This window comes from Euwallacea fornicatus, chromosome 13 (genome assembly GCF_040115645.1).
Source record: "Euwallacea fornicatus isolate EFF26 chromosome 13, ASM4011564v1, whole genome shotgun sequence".
Classification (NCBI taxonomy): domain Eukaryota; kingdom Metazoa; phylum Arthropoda; class Insecta; order Coleoptera; family Curculionidae; genus Euwallacea; species Euwallacea fornicatus.
In genome coordinates, this window is record NC_089553.1 from 1377120 (window position 1) to 1393067 (window position 15948).

Consider the following 15948-nt stretch of genomic DNA (forward strand, 5'->3'; position numbering starts at 1 on the left):
TTAGTTGAGTTGAAAACAGACGCGCTTTTACAAGCCGCGTGGCAAATTTTCGTAAAATGAGGAGGCGGATATTGATCTTGATACAGGGAAAAATCACTGTCCCATATTTAAATGTTTGCTTTTTTTTTTATCAACCTAAGTCTAGAATATTCATGTAACAAAAATATACAAGCATTTTAATGTACAATACAATTTGGTAATTTGTGCTAAGAGCAAGAATAAAACATATCAATGTGAAAAGTTCGAAAAAGACCTAATTTTAGCTACTACATTTAAACGTCTTCAATCTTCTTTTCACAAGGATTATTGTCAACATTCTTAAGAGGAACCTCGATAACTTGATCTGTGCTCTGACTCCACCCTTTCCTCTCTTCAGCCACCTTTTCTTCATCTGCCTTCCTTTGTTTATACTCTTCTAACTCAAAATAATATCTAAAAAAATCCTTTCTCGAAGTTGCTTAACCCACACTTAAGCACTGAAAAGCCCACCTTGGAGTAGTAATTCCAAAAAACGATGCCAATGCCTCTCCTATATAATCAAGGAAAGACAAGGTTGAATTGCCTGCCACCCATGTTTTGTAGAGCATCCAAGGACCCCACCCCATGGTAGCCTGAGAGGGTTATTGTATATATATTATTATTATTATTAGCAACTTGAGGGGTAACAAACCGTATCCATTAGAATATGAGACTGTTGAGAGGGTGAAGCCGAGGAGTCCTCTTCATCAGTGCTATACTCCTCTAGAACCCCATCGGAGAATTGTAGGATCTGCTTAGGGGTTTTGTCCTTATAACAGAATGCGGCTGCATCAGGATTTTCGCCTGAATATTCTTCGGGTTTTACTAAAACCATTACAAAAACTAACAAAACTGTTTGTTTACTTTTAGGAAATTCCGTAACACTTAGGATATGTTATGACATTTCAATAATGAGTTAGGTATATACTGTTCTCCAATTTCGTTGATATCAACAAGGACAGAACGTGAATAAGCTTCTAACACATTTCACATTAGTAGTCACTATCAGCTATGAGATCTTAAATGACAAAACAAACTTGCTACGTTGTCCCTTCTTTTTTTAGAAACATGAATTGATTTATTCTTTCTATATCATGTAGGCAATAAAGATGCAACATATTAATTTTAAACGTGGCAATGTCGCTAGTCCGACAGGTGGATTCTGATCTGACAGATGGTAAACGCGATAAAAAAAAGAAAGGTAAACGAAACGCCGCGACCTATTTGTGTTCACAATGCCACGAAATGAGAGATTTCCGAAATACTGAGCCCGATAACGGTGTTCGCTTTAAGTGGCTGTCGCTAATACATTACAAATACATCAAAAATGAATTCTGAGTGAGAAGAGCAACCGTTATCAAGTCTAAAGTGTGATTATGATTCATCATTTTGTACTGATTTTACATCTAAACTGTAACAAAACGCTCAATTAAAAAAACTTCCGGTAAGTTGACACCATTTATGTATTTAACTGAATATATGCATTTCACCACTGCAAAGAAGAAATTTTAATAATAAAAATTTTTCAGTCATGAACGACTCAGGCCTTAGCACTTTAGACCGCATCCAGCTAGAAATCAAACAGTCAATCCAAAGGGAAAAAGAACTGAAAAAAGCTCATTCTCAATGTTCAGTGAAAACTGAGCCTGAAAAAAAATCTAATGACATAATACTTATTGAGACACAGCCCTCCCTTCAACCCACCAAACAAAATGGCTTTAGAAAGTTTACCCAAAATACCTCGACAACAAAAGGAGTTATGCACAAATTCTTCAAGTCACGAGGGAAATTTGCAAAATCTTCCATCAACCCTATGAATAGCCACAGCACCTGGTCCTCAGATGCTACTTTCAAACCTGCAAAAATAATCATCGAGAAGGGCAGCAAACCTCTAAGAAATGGCTTTGTTCCAGCTGAAGAGAAAATGAAGCGAGAGTTGCATGAATTCCAGCAAAGGGAGACTCAACTCAGAGAGGAACGCAAGAAAAGCCAACCTAATTTAATGGCAGCTCTGCTGCTAGAAGAAGACAATGAATTTGAGAATTTGAGCAATTGCATGTGGAGCTCAGGACTTAAGCCATCAAAATCAATGGCAAATCTTTATACTAATAGTGATGAGGGTTTTGAGGATAATAGCAGCTCCACCGGAGGCAGCTTGAAGCCTGCCAGGTCTTTAGCTGAGCTCTGCGACCTCTCAGATGAGGAAGGCAGCATTCCAGGTGAGTTTTTGTAGTTGGTTTTGAAATATGAGACTGAATTGTTAAATTATTACAGGCACACATTCGCTTATACTGCAATTTGAGAGTCTTCAGTTTAAAAACAGGCCTTCTTCCAGGTCTTCTAGAGGGTCCTTTTCCAGGGACTTTTAGAATTTTCGTAAGGGTTTTTAGGACTTTTTTACATGCACAAGCTTTATTTAAGTAAGCACCATAAGTTTAGTGTTAATTCCTTGGTGAAGTTCAACCAAGGGTCACAGGGTACTAAGAAGAAAAGGTCATACTTTGCTTATCATTATTTGCTCCATGAATTATTAGGAATTCATGCTTTTATGGCGTTTTTTATGAGGTCTAAGGATTATTGTAATGCAATATATCAGGATAAAAAAGGTGATATCTGATAGGGAATTATTTCCCTAAAGCAGTATTACAGCTTAAGTATTATTTATAGAAATTATTGATTTTGAATGTCGGTGATAACTATTATTCTTGGTTACAAATGTGGCAAAACCCTTCTTGCGTTGCTAATAGAATAAGAGGCTGGAGAATGTTATTGTTCCTAATTAAAATAAAAGTATTTAATATTTTTATAACAGAAATTTGGTGTTTGGAAAACGGTCTTCCAGTACTAATAAGCCCAAGACTGTCTCTTTTAATTAAAACTTTCAGATATTCTGTATGTATACAGCTTTATTTATAAATTTAGCTGTATATAGTTTTGAAGACTTTGAAGTGCATTTTGATGCCGTCCATAGGTATATTTCTCCTTATTTATTGTATCTATTTATTACTATTTATTTAGTACCCTCATGGTCAAAATAAAAAATCTCAGAAATACCCCGTTTCATTTGTATGTTATTAAAACAATACCACCCATTCTTGGAACTAAAGACAATAAGTATAGAAAGTCCCAGATTTTCATTGTTTACCATGCAAACAATAAGAAAAGCTTTCGTTTGCATCTTTATCACCTGTTGCAAGAGAAAGATGCTTTCTGATCAAAACCGATAGGAATTTAGGTTTATTAAGAATATAGTCTCTTTGTATTGGATATGAATTGAAATTGTCAAATAAAACACATTAGTCTTTCAAAGTAGTATAATATATTTAATACCTTTTTAACAACAAGAATGTCTGAAGTAGACTTAATAATCACTGAAATGATTTAGGAATTTAAAACCAGCTAAACATTTTTACAATGATTTGTATGTACATGATGGGCAAATTTCGATGTTTATATCGAAAATCTCTGTAACTATAGACGAACGTTTTAGAGACAAATCTAGTGCAGTGATAAAAAATGTTCAACTTTCACCAGATACATCTCCGAAAAGGATATCAGGAGTGCTCCATTCCTGTTTCTCCTATAGTTCCTGAAATACCCTACATAAACATTGAAATTTTCACACCTTGTATCCATATTAAGTGATGTGTTTGCCGTTTATTTCTTTATCCTCATAATATGTACTAATTTTCATATAATATGGATATAAAGTTTTACCTAACTATGTCGTAGCAACGTGGCTTAAAACTAGGAAATACAAAACTCGCACAATCAAAGTTGGCTACAGGATTTTATAAACATGCATTTTCACTATTAACCAAAAGGTGATAAACATTGTAATGAACAACATTAACAAGATTATATTACAGCAATAAATAACATTTTTTGACCCCGGGTTTAACAACAAACGTTTAAAATATGAATATCAACGCAAAGGAGTTTGTAATGTAAATACATATGAATATGATTATTTATAAGTATTCAATCCCGTATATCTTAAACCTTAGAATAAGGCATCTACTACAGTCTAAGTTTTAATCTAACAGATGAGATACATTAAATTTATCTTTTTCTTATTAAGGTTTAGATACTGTTCAAAGTGTCTTCGAATGTTGCATCGTGAAAAAAACTATTACAGTTTCAAGGCACGTTTAAGGGTTCCTGCAACATTTTTAATAAAGCAGTAAATGAATTTGTGACTTCAACTTTGATTAAAAATTTCCACAACCCATTTCCTATTAATGTGAAGTAGTAAACTTCCTCTCCCGTATTGTCAGAAAATTGCGTGTGATTGTTTTTTTCAAATTTGGCTCGAAATTAGTATTGCTTGTGTTACGAAGGTAAAAAAGTGATAAATTATATATTTAAATATTATTGTTGCAGTTTAATACGATATTCTGCGCATTAGTGAGATGTATTTAAGGTAACGAGGTCATGTATCATATTGTCAAGAAAGTAAATTTTGGAAATCCTTTTCCAAAAATGTTTTATGATTTAACACTAGAAATGAAAAACAGTAATTTTAATTAGTTTATTTTTATCAAACTTGAAACCAGTTGTGAAGTACTACTTTTTTTGCCTCATTCAAATTTTATACCACCGAACACATATATAAACGCAAAAAGTTCAGACATCATAAACTAAGTAATTTCATTGTTAAGCCTTACTTTAAAACTACGAAATGTTTTAGAAAAGAGAAATTCGTCTCTAAGTAAACGATAATTATGTAGATGAAGTAGTACTTGGATATGAGGGTAACCTACTCGTTAAAATTTAGTAAAATATTCAAACTTATGATGATCGTAAATAATGAAAATGTTAACAATAACGTTAGCAACAAGGAACAGGATCGCCAAATTTGTCGTATGTTTTTCCATTTTAATATTAAACCTATCCTCCATTAAGCCATCAAGTCTTCCTTATATCGCCATTTTATTTTGGTGTGATGGTGGTGTTTACTGAAGTACCATCCAATTTTTGGTCGTATTCTATCAGTCCACGTTTTACTGATTATTTCTATATCACAAAGTATTCTTTTAAAAACACAGGATAATATGAGTATACTTCACGTTTATTATTAGTATTTTCCGAAATTGAAAGAAGATAAATAGCCCGTACAAGGATCTTGTTGCTTCGTTATTACAGTATTTTGAACAGGAAATGAGCAAGAACGACCTTTTGTTGCTATTGAATGCTGCCAGAGAGGTACGTTTATCATTTTTGTTAAACTTCACAGATTGTATAAGAAATACAGAATTAACCATGCAACCATCACCACCACTGAATTTCAAGTTTGACATGCATCGGTTTTAGTACTGGGCGCCCCATACGTGAATTTTTTATAATAAATGTCCGGCGATTGCACCTTTAAAACCACACTTCCAGTAGTTTTTTTCACGATATAACAAAACATGCTTACGCCTTAATGTTTCCATAAAAACTTTTTTTACTTGGGGTTTATATCACTTTTGTACAGTTTAAATTTAATAATTATAACGGGAATTTCTCCTTATTCTCTTAGTACTACAATTAGAAATTCAGTAATTGCTTTCGATAAGTTACCATATATAAGTTTTAATCTAGTTAAATGATCAAAAAGTGGGTACAAAGTTGGTTAGAAAATTATTATAGAGACTCAAAAATCAAGGTTTCTATCCTAGATAGTAATACAACATGGTCGGTGGATTCTTATAACAAACTTAATTATCATAATTATTACTATTCCCACGAACGGGAAATTCATTATGGCACTTCTACCTATTCGACAAAACTTTCTCGTCTTGCCCAAGTAATGGAACTTCGTCTTCTTGAATTTGGGGCACTAAATTCTTACTACATTCCGGTTCTTTCTGCTCATGGCACTCGCACTTGCACTCGTCCGGGTTGACATAGGTATAGACCACATTCTCCTTTACTAATCCCCCTATGTCGATGTGCCCCCTAGAAGGGATAGTTTGTATTCGTTTGGGTGGTTTGCGCCTTTCCGGCACCTCTTCGAAGTTGATCCAGCTCTTCTGGATGCCTTTAGGAGGTAAAGGTGGCGGCGCTTCTTCGTTGGGCTTCTTGATCTCTGATGAAGTCATTTTGGCAGTCGTGTCGCCTTTCGGTAGGGAAATTTTTAGTTTTTCCGAGATGGCCGGTTCGTACTTCGGACCAAATCCGTCTAGGTAATTGTCCAGTCCGCTGGAGTGAATCGGAGTTGTCGATCTAGGACGATCTATAGGACAGGTCTTCATCTCCAACCCGGTCCTTTGCTTGATTGGTAGAATCGGCACTGCAGAGGATCTTTCCTGGGGAAGTGTGGTAGGCACATAAGGTAATTCATCTTCGAATGAGTCTTGTTGAAGCACTATAGCTTTCGTTTCAATTTCCAAGCATTCGGTGCCAGAAAACAGCGGCTTTTCGCATTTTCGATATTCTAATTCTACGTCTCTTTCGGATTCTGAAGAATTGTGTTCATCGAAAAGGTGCGAAGCACTTTCGCTCAGCTTAGGTGCGTCTCCTAAACTATCCGATGCTGCAATTTTACTCTCCTTAAGGCTATGACAAGACAAATCAGCAGGAATTTGATTTAATTCAGCTGTGGTAGTTATAGTTCTATTGTTTTCCACACTGACTTGCTCTTCCGCTGAATCGACTTGCAATCGCGTATCCAACATTTCAATTTTCTCAACAACCTCGATTTTCTTCACTACAGCTTCCTCCAGTGGTTTGGGTTTCGCAATTACTTCAACAACGGTGACTTGTGACTCTTGACTGGACACGTGCGAGTCCTCAAGTACGGACTTGTTTTCGTAGTAAGTAGGAGAATGTAGGGGTATTCTAATGCTCTCACTGCTAAGTGGTTGTTCCCGTTTTTCCTGTCTGTAAGTGCGAGTTTTGGCATCTGCAGACTTGACTCGTCTTGCAGCTATCGGTTCATTAGGTTTCGCTTTGTCCCTAGGGAACTTAAAAAGCGTTAGGAGAGATTTATATTTGCCTTTACTGTCTACACTTTCTGTTGAAGAAACATTGGCGGAGCCGTTCTTCGCAGGATCTTTAAAAATTATAGTATTTTTGCGTTTTTGCCTTGAAGTGTTTGGAGAATCCGGACCGGTCCTAAAGAGAGTAACAAAAGAGTTCCTTCTAATCACAGATTGAGAGGGGCTAGATCCCCCCATTTCCTTCCTTTGCAATTTAGGACTGTTGGTTAAACTTCTGGCATGATGCCTTTGTATACTATTGAAGTTATTGTCTGAAGAGGTTGGAGTTGTGCCATTTTCTTGCTGAGTTGGCAGATTCAAGGTAGCAGGCTTGATTGCTGCGGAAGTACTAGTGGACCCTCCATCATCTTCATAGCAATGGTCAGGTTTCAATTTGATCCTTATGTATGTGGGTTCTTGATGATGCTGAGATTGTGGTTTACTGACACTACTTCTAACACTAGGTTTCGATGCTTTCACATCCTTGTTGCCAGCAGCAGGTTTCCGTCTAGTTTTTGCAGCTTGATGGGAGCTTTTTTGCTCCGCTTTTATCTTTCCTTCGGAGCTATCATCCACTGGCATTGGACCCTTCAAGGGTATGTAAATATACTCCACCCCGCTTTTTGATATTATCCTCCTGGGCAACTTAGCTTTGCCCTCATTAAACTGCGGCTTTGCTTCTACATTACTTTTCTTCGGCTTCTCACTAACGCCTTTCTCCTTGCCTAAATTATCCGCCAAAATTGCTTCAGCAGGATTCGTCCTCCTTGACAACAATACCTTTTCCAAATCTTCAGAATCTTCCTTAGACTCCGCACTTACTTGATCAATATTCAACTGAGAACCTTTATTGCCGCAAAAAGAAGTCTCCAAAAGTGTTTTGTGCGGAGAAGAGCATCTGGAATATGCGGACTGGCCGGACATAATAGAAATATGACTGGCATTCGAAAGGCGGCTCTGAGCGGAGCCCTGACTACCTATACTGGAAATACGAGAAGTCCTACCGGATATGGAAAGTAGTATCACATCTGAACATTGGGAATCCTTTCTGTTGCTGTTGATGTACAGTTCGTCGAACTCAGGAGAAGCAGAGCGATGTTTGTATTTATGCGATTTTGTTTCGGTCACATCGTGGAAGTCTAGTTCTTCGGTGGAAAGACGCAGCTCTAAGGCGTCATCTTCTTTGAATCCGAGACCAAGTTTCACTCTGAAAAAAGTATGATAAATATAGTAATTATAACCTCTATAGTGTGCGAAATATTACTTTGGTGGTTGAGAAAATCAATCGACGCTCAAAGGGGGAGTAAAAAATAATATTTTTTCGACTACTCTTACTACGTTGATACAACAACTTTGAAACGAACAACCTTTTTATCGAATTTCAGTGGGATTTTGCGCTTTATCTCGGGACTATTGATAGTCTCATCTTTTTGGGGAACCAAAGTACCTCAAAACCGCAAAAGACGGAGAGAATTTGTGTGAAATATCTGGAAAATCTCAAGGGATTCTTTTATATTTTTAAATAAACTAAAAAAAAAGAAAAATTTTGAAGTTCCCAAGCAACGAAACGAAAGCTTAACGATTTCTGGAATAACTACTTCGTGAGGGTTGAAGTTTCTAACCAACCTGGAAAAATGAGAATTGTAGATAGAGATGTTTTCTGGGATTTACAGGTGCGTGGTGTAACTGGTCTGTAAGTGCATTTTTGATATTTTTGTGTGGAAAAAGTTAAAATTTGTGCTGTTGAATATCCCTAAAGGCCAAGGCAACTAATATTTCTGAGTAACTTAGAGAAATCAGTAGAAAAAAATTTGAAAAGCTAAAGGGGTGTTATATTTTCTCTCACAAATATTTACACCACTGTACAGAATTCTTTGATTCATATACTACAGTAGACTTCTATTTTGTAACAGGAATATTATACTACCTATATCCACGCTCCTGACGAAATTAAATATTATTTATTTCCTGTTTACTAAGAATATATGTTCGAGGCCAAGACCAACAGTATGTCTTGAAAATATAGTGAACGCCAACTTTAGCTACAGTTACCAATCTGAAGCAGTTGAATGCTATTACTTATTTATCGAAACCTAACTACAAGTAAAAAAAAATTAATATAGTAAAGTTTTAAACTTTCTTTAGGTTAAAACTAAAGTTACGTTAAAAGGAAAATGCTTAATTTAAGTAAGGGAACTATCACCCGACGATTTTTTTATGGTAAATCTCTAATTAAAATCTAGCAAGATAATTTCCTATATGGGCAATATGGAAAAATCTCATTACTCATAAATTCGAGTTTTTGTATCATTAGTTGTAGAAAATAGCTATTTTTATATCTAGTGCTTACAGCAATATAGTTTTCTAATTCAGATACTTACGTGTTTGGATCTCCACAATCAAACATTTCTCTCTCAGGAGTACTGTCCCTGCTATCGTGATGGGAAGAGCTGCTTGCCCTCGAAATATCAATTCTCGGCGTGTTAGCTAGTTTCATTTTAATAGGAAGCGGCGAGTGCGGTAGAGAACTAGGTGATGGCGAATGCGAGTTCCTTATATTGCCTATAAGACTGACCCCTGAATGGTGCCTGGTCCTACTTTCGCCCTCTAGAGAGGTGCCGCATGACGGGACCTCCTGCTCTGATATGCCTGGAAGCCTGATAACTGCGATTTCTTTATCGCCTGGACTCTCCATCTATTAGACAATCGAGAGATTGCAAAAATGGAAAAGGCAAAAAAGTACACAAAAGGGAACTTCCTACTTATAGCTGACAATCCCAACGAATAGGGCACTATCGTAACTTACATTCGAACTTGATAAGATCCCTACAACTAGGAAGGCCCAATTGCTACGGGTGCGTTTCAAGCGTCTGACTTCCAAACTGAAAAGCGTTTCGTAAGCTCTAACGAGTGCTGTGCTACTACATCTGAGCAGAATAATATTGAGATACATACACGAGATCTCACCTCATCTGAGAGGTCTTCGAACGAAGCGAATGGTGCGGGTCCCATTCGTTTTTGGTGTTGGCAAGACGCGTTTGCGGTGGACGACTCCATATTGCCTTTACCCTCCAGTCAAAGCCTACAATTACGTAGTTTATTTCATTCAAATGTGTCCTTAATAACAAAATTAGGTCACATATATGAAATCGACGATTTACTGTCTTTTGTGTGAGGTATCGATGTTGATGTACCCCATAAATAGTACATTTGATCTAAATATAGCCTCTTTGACACATTAGAATCATAACTTATTGTATTATGACACACACATTCTTTTAGAAATTCATCATAACGGCGTTGGAGCCATATCTCATTAGATATACACAAATTAGAACAAGAATTATTGCATTTGAATTCACTCACCGAACTAATTGGGTGCATCCGAAGTTTGTGTTATGTAGTAATATGGATCCTCACCTAAGCCCTTCAAGGCGGATGTTACTGTTTAAAATTGGAACTAAACCCGGAAACATGATGGTTAATTCGTCTGAAATGGGAAATCGGACGATGGATCTGGTTGGTCATCCATTAGGAAAATAAAGTCGCACTACCTGCCCGCAAGGGCGCGCGATTTCAGAGTAAATCAATAATATGTGAAGGCCCTTATTGCGTACGCCACAATCGTATATTGGACTTTCAAGACGAAAATTATGTACTCGGAAGGTGGGTAAGAAAATCCAAAGTTTATTTCTTTGGGTAATAGTCTGTCGGATTCGCGATACAATGTCTTAAATATCGAGTTGGATAGACCTTGCTTATTCTTTTGAGAAACCTGTATATAGGGAATTTAAATGTTGATAAATTTAAATTAAGAGCCTCAGGAAAAAACCAACCTTTTATTAAGTCTATTTAATTAAACTGACATCGCATTAATTATTGATTATTTTAAAGTTTTTGTATGTGCAAAAGGAACTGTTTTAAAGTGCATAGCTGACCCTTCAGCTTTTCCATCCACTGGTATACTGAAATAGACCAAGGCGTCGGTTTCTGTCACTTAACCAAGAGAATTTCGGTAATTATGAAAGATACAAAGTCGAGTAATTTAAGGCATAGTTATGTAATTTGGGGTTGAAGAGTATGATTCAACGGAAACCATGAATCTCAACTTCAGAATAATATCCTAAATATATTTCATCAACTTAAATTGACAGCGAAGTCCAACTTTTATATAGAAACATTTTTTCTATAAATACACAAATGAAACACTTAATAACTTATAAAGGCAATCTATAATTCACACATTACAGTTCTCCATAACATATTTAATAAACTCTGTACTTAGAAATTGACCTGCTGCCTAAAATGCTTCTGCATCAGCTTATTGTTTTTCATGCCTAGTTTTGTGGCATACTTCGATTGCATTCTCTTCATATAGTGAATATCTCTGGCTCTCCTGCAAAATTTTATTTATACCACCACTAAAATTAAACCAAATTATCTTACTTTGCAGCAATAGCTTGATCTGTAGCAGTCCATCCTAAAGCCCTATAACTAGCTAAAACCTTGTGAAGTTTCCTATCACCCTTCTTAGCTAGCACCACTGCCTTATTAGGGTTCAAACTTTGTTTATAGTACCTCATTAAACTTCTATGCCCAACAGTAACTCCAGACGGTAGCACTAATTGATAGTCTGAGCCATCAATTTCAGGTACTGAAACCTGCATTCAATTCTTAGATAAAAATAAATTCAAATTTAATTAAACATGCCTCCTGATCTAAATCAAGCTCTTCATCATTTGCATCTGGGTACGAAGATGAATAATCATAATAATCTGAATATTCAGCCAATGCCACACCCTCATAAATCATTTTACAATGGCCCTTATCAAGCATATGCCCCTTTGCTGCAGATGCAGAATGAAAGGTCTTTCCTTTCTCATTACACCACAAACACATAAAGCCTTGAGACACTTTTTCTCCTAAATACCTCAATAGACCCTCAACATCGCTGCAAAATTCAATATCTGGGATAAAAAAGGAATGTACAGTGGTCATGTGTTCCAAATTTCTAAGGAAACTGTTATTATGGTCTGAGCAGAACAAACAATTGTTGTTATCAATAGGATTCTCCCATTCATCAGAGTCCACCTCCTCAACCTCAGAGTCATCAGACATGGGGCCTTGAATTGATTGCTTGTATGACGTGTTGATTTGATCCTCAGGAAAGATCTTTTCATTCTCTTTATGTTTTTTTGAGTTCAGATGGTTTGCAAAGGCATTGCGATTCCCAAAAGTTTTTCTACATGACTTACAATGCACAGTCTGCTCCTGTTTTGCAAGTTCATCTGCATTTCTTTGATTCAGCACTCTCCGCTGGAATTCTTCACTCGTAACAGGAGGAAGTTCGGCAACCTTACGTTTTAGGTTGTACCTAAAAGTTTTTATCCACAACCCTTAAATTGAGCAAAAAAGATCTTACCTATGCCAATCAGTTTTGTAATGCAATCTTTGCAACTCTGCGTCTTTAAATGCGACTCTACACGATATACATGTGAATGTTTGTGTGCTGGAGTTAACTTGAATCATTCTTCTTCTTTAGATAGTTTTAAACGTAATTACAAGACTGATTTGGATAAATAATCAGATCTCTACTTTAACGTGATTTTTGAGGTTATAGAAAGCAAAACATGGAGAGAATGTCATTTGCCTAATTCTGGTCCTTTTCCAATTCATTTATGTCAATTAATATGGTGTCTCATTCTAACTTAATAGTTTTTTGACATAAAGATATAGCCTAACTTAATAATTAATTGTTAACTTGTTTGAACCACATTTTTCCATTTTATTAAATTTTATTTTAGTTTTTGTATCTAATTTTTCCGTTATATTTTCAGAGTTATTTGTTCGCTTTTACCTTTAAAATTACTCCTAATACATCTGCTACAAATTTCATTTTTCTAATTACTTGTTATGTATTATTTCTTACAAGCCTCCCTTTTAATTAAGTGCTTTCTATGAAACTCTTGATTTAGGCTTCGACAACGTCGTTGAAAGTATCTTGACAAATTCACAACTATAGGCCCTGGGAAAACTCCAACCCTCCAACGTAAAAATTTGTAAATTATAATTTTTTGGACTTAGATCTTTCCTATATACATTATGACCAAGTTGAAACTACTCATGCCTGTTCAATGAGAAAAAATTCAGAAGAGTTTAATAATAAGTAGTGATTAAAAATCCCTTTGAATTGTAGTATCAGGAAAAGCCAGATAGAAGTTTAAACATAGAATTAGCTTTATTAAATTTTTATTATTACGAAAATACAAACATATTTAATAACTGCAGTCTACATTTATACAAAATATACAAAAGTGCCATTTATCCAAAATATGTACAATTTCTAAATAAAAATCACACTTAGGTAGATGTAGTACCTTCTTCAGTGTCAGTCTCATAACTGTCACTTTCATAATCCTCATCCATACTATATTCTTGCTCAGAACCGCTCTCGGTACCACTTTGATCTGAACCATCGGAATCCCTGGCATCTGCTGGACGATTGGTATTAACGAACTTATAGACGTTATCAGGCTCTGGAGAATTCTTGTAGCCAGCTGTCTCAAACTCCTTTGGCCAGGCATTATCATTCTTCAAAAGTTGTATATGTTTTAGAGTGTAAACCTTTACAACTTCTGCTTTGAGTTTCTTATCATCAATAGCTTCAACCAAAACAAAGCTGCCCCTTCTGATCCATAGCAATTTCCTGAATCTTGGGGGTAGATACACGCTTAATGTACGGCCATCTGAAGCCTTTGCTTCAAAAAGATAGTTGCCTTTATTGCATATGATTAAAACTATTTCTTGGTGATCTGCTGGGATGTCATGTTCTTGATTCTGGTCAATGTACTTTTGTCTGGCTGTTACTGGCATAGTTGGTACTCTGTATTTCTTACTGTATGACATTTCTGTAATAGAAAATAATAATAAAGAATAGTACTAACTCAACTGCAACAAATGCAGCACAAAGAATGTTATTTATATGACGCGTTAAAACAATACACTGCAACTATCTTACAAAAATCACTATTCCTTTATTTTCAAAGTCTTGAAGTTGTGATATAAATAAAGTATCTTCAAAAAGAAAGTGAAAATTTATTTTACTACATATGGTAGTTTGGGAGCTATCTGAAAATATTTCTGATTTTTTAGGCGGATGTGAGATAATTATTTTACGTGTAAAATAGAATACAGAATAAATAGAACAATTTTTACCAAAATGTAGTAAAAAATAGTAATCAATGTTGCAGTGTTATGGCGGAATTTTATAAACGTTGTTATTTAATAAATAGCATTAGTGTGTTTTCACAACACGAATCTCAATAAACGGTACTTACCGAAAGATTTGTTTTGAAACTATAAACTTGAAGATCAACTCTGAATAATCACAGGCTGTGTCGACAAAAGCGCACTAAACCCACGATGTCAACTCTGCAAGAGCGGAAGAAAAAGTGTGAGTTCGAGCCTCTTACCAGCATTTTATAGGCCAGGGAAAATGACGTCACTTGTAAATGACAAAATGGAGTTTATAATTCCCTTTCTTCTGAGACAGTTCTTGTCTCTCTTTAATACATTATGAATGAAACGAAAAGACATATCTTGTTTCATGTAGTTGTGTCCCTACGTTGCCGTAATCTGTCATTCTTTGTTATTGTGAATTTTGTACTCTTTGACTAATTAATAATTAACAATTTAATCATTATTTTTCGGTGAAATACATAAAATATCTCAACTAATCGCATTTCTCTTAACGCCAATCATTGCTGATTTTCTCATTGTCGTTTGATGGTGTTGATCCAATTAACAAGGTAAAATTAGTTTATCCATGATTGGTTTAAGCCATGTTTCCCTACATATTTTCATCATTTTCAGATGCCTATTTTATACAGCGTAGTATCGCGAGGAACGATTATACTAGCAAAATATGCAAGTTGTGCTGGAAATTTTGCTGAAGTAACAGAACAAATCATTGCCAAAATTCCAGAATACAATGATAAACTTACATACTCCCATGGAACCTACCTATTCCATTATGTGTGCGAAAATCGTATAATTTACATGTGTATAACTGACAATGTAGGTAAAACAACTTAACAATGCTTATGACGAAGTAAGAAATCCCTTAGGAGTTTGAGAGGAGCAGGGCATTTTTATTTTTAAACAAAATCAAGCGAAAATTTGAAACACTATATGGCCCCAGTGCTGACACTGCTATAGCTTATTCTCTTAACTCTGAATTTGCCAGAGTGTTGGCTAATGAGATGAAGTACTATTCTGAAAGCCATGATGTTGATACAATTTCCAAAGTTCATGGTGAGCTGGATGAATTGAAAAATATTGTGGTGAAGAATATTGGTAAGATTTTGGCACCAAATTTGTATGATTTATAGACAGCACAGCCTTCAGTCATTACTTTGCAGATAGTGTCACTATGAGGGGTGAAAAACTGAATCTTTTAGTTAATAAGGCCGAAACTTTGAATAGTGGGGTAAGTATTGTTGTTTTAAAGTATTATTAGGAGTTTTCTGGATAATTTTATTATGGAATATGTTTTTAGTCAGTCTCATTTCGCCAAACTAGTAGGACATTGGCTCGGTCTATGTTCTGGAAAAACATAAAGTTTTATGTAATAATTGGAGCTGTTTCTATTGTGATAATTTACTTCATAGTATCTATGGCATGTGGGGGTTTGTTGTGGAAAGGTTGTGTTTCTAAATAGATTGTTCACACTTCCAAATATTATCAGAAAATAGAAAGTATTTCCAACGGAGAGAACTCAAATTAGCCTCTAAAGTGTAATATCTCCAATATATTACTGTTTAATTATTTTAACTTATGTAGATAGTGATCATTAGAAGTAAGCATTGTGGTAATAAGTTAGTATTTATTTGAAAGTTGTTAAAATTATGTATTATCTGCATGTATTCCATTTTATATTATATGTGTTAAATATATTCTGTAGTTTTAA

The 15948-nt window shown here is 35.4% G+C and overlaps 6 protein-coding genes across 9 annotated transcripts; 2 read left to right on the forward strand and 4 right to left on the reverse strand.

The window, feature by feature from the left end:
• Positions 1-99: 99 nt before the first annotated feature.
• LOC136343186 (protein FAM177A1) lies at positions 100-1007 on the reverse strand. Its single transcript, XM_066289732.1, has 3 exons — positions 671-1007; positions 490-611; positions 100-432 (listed from the first exon to the last, which is right to left on the reverse strand). The coding sequence occupies exons 1-3, from the start codon at positions 851-853 to the stop codon at positions 273-275; spliced, it is 465 nt and encodes a 154-aa protein (XP_066145829.1). The 5' UTR covers positions 854-1007; the 3' UTR covers positions 100-272.
• Positions 1008-1104: 97 nt separating this feature from the next.
• mdu (meduse) lies at positions 1105-2833 on the forward strand. The gene is made up of 3 exons (XM_066289729.1): positions 1105-1462; positions 1548-2237; positions 2293-2833. Exons 2-3 carry the CDS (start codon positions 1550-1552, stop codon positions 2385-2387), a joined length of 783 nt encoding a protein of 260 aa, XP_066145826.1. The 5' UTR covers positions 1105-1462; positions 1548-1549; the 3' UTR covers positions 2388-2833.
• Positions 2834-3320: 487 nt separating this feature from the next.
• LOC136343180 (uncharacterized) lies at positions 3321-10604 on the reverse strand. 4 transcript variants are annotated; one of them, XM_066289724.1, is made up of 4 exons: positions 10347-10604; positions 9948-10062; positions 9362-9675; positions 3321-8187 (listed from the first exon to the last, which is right to left on the reverse strand). In XM_066289724.1, the coding sequence occupies exons 2-4, from the start codon at positions 10035-10037 to the stop codon at positions 5772-5774; spliced, it is 2820 nt and encodes a 939-aa protein (XP_066145821.1). In that variant the 5' UTR covers positions 10038-10062; positions 10347-10604; the 3' UTR covers positions 3321-5771. The 4 variants fall into 4 exon arrangements, with proteins under 4 accessions (XP_066145821.1, XP_066145820.1, XP_066145822.1 ...); XM_066289723.1 differs by having other exon boundaries at positions 9936-10062; XM_066289725.1 differs by lacking the exon at positions 10347-10604 and adding an exon at positions 9787-9862 and having other exon boundaries at positions 9948-10057.
• A 589-nt stretch (positions 10605-11193) lies between these two features.
• LOC136343182 (cytoplasmic 60S subunit biogenesis factor ZNF622) lies at positions 11194-12609 on the reverse strand. The gene is made up of 4 exons (XM_066289728.1): positions 12403-12609; positions 11691-12354; positions 11427-11641; positions 11194-11376 (listed from the first exon to the last, which is right to left on the reverse strand). Exons 1-4 carry the CDS (start codon positions 12507-12509, stop codon positions 11262-11264), a joined length of 1101 nt encoding a protein of 366 aa, XP_066145825.1. The 5' UTR covers positions 12510-12609; the 3' UTR covers positions 11194-11261.
• Positions 12610-13212: 603 nt separating this feature from the next.
• Positions 13213-14467, reverse strand: LOC136343185 (probable RNA-binding protein EIF1AD). Its single transcript, XM_066289731.1, has 2 exons — positions 14318-14467; positions 13213-13888 (listed from the first exon to the last, which is right to left on the reverse strand). Exon 2 carries the CDS (start codon positions 13884-13886, stop codon positions 13341-13343), a length of 546 nt encoding a protein of 181 aa, XP_066145828.1. The 5' UTR covers positions 13887-13888; positions 14318-14467; the 3' UTR covers positions 13213-13340.
• A 138-nt stretch (positions 14468-14605) lies between these two features.
• On the forward strand, positions 14606-15948 carry Vamp7 (Vesicle-associated membrane protein 7). Its single transcript, XM_066289730.1, has 5 exons — positions 14606-14788; positions 14853-15056; positions 15107-15335; positions 15401-15468; positions 15538-15948. Exons 2-5 carry the CDS (start codon positions 14853-14855, stop codon positions 15697-15699), a joined length of 663 nt encoding a protein of 220 aa, XP_066145827.1. The 5' UTR covers positions 14606-14788; the 3' UTR covers positions 15700-15948.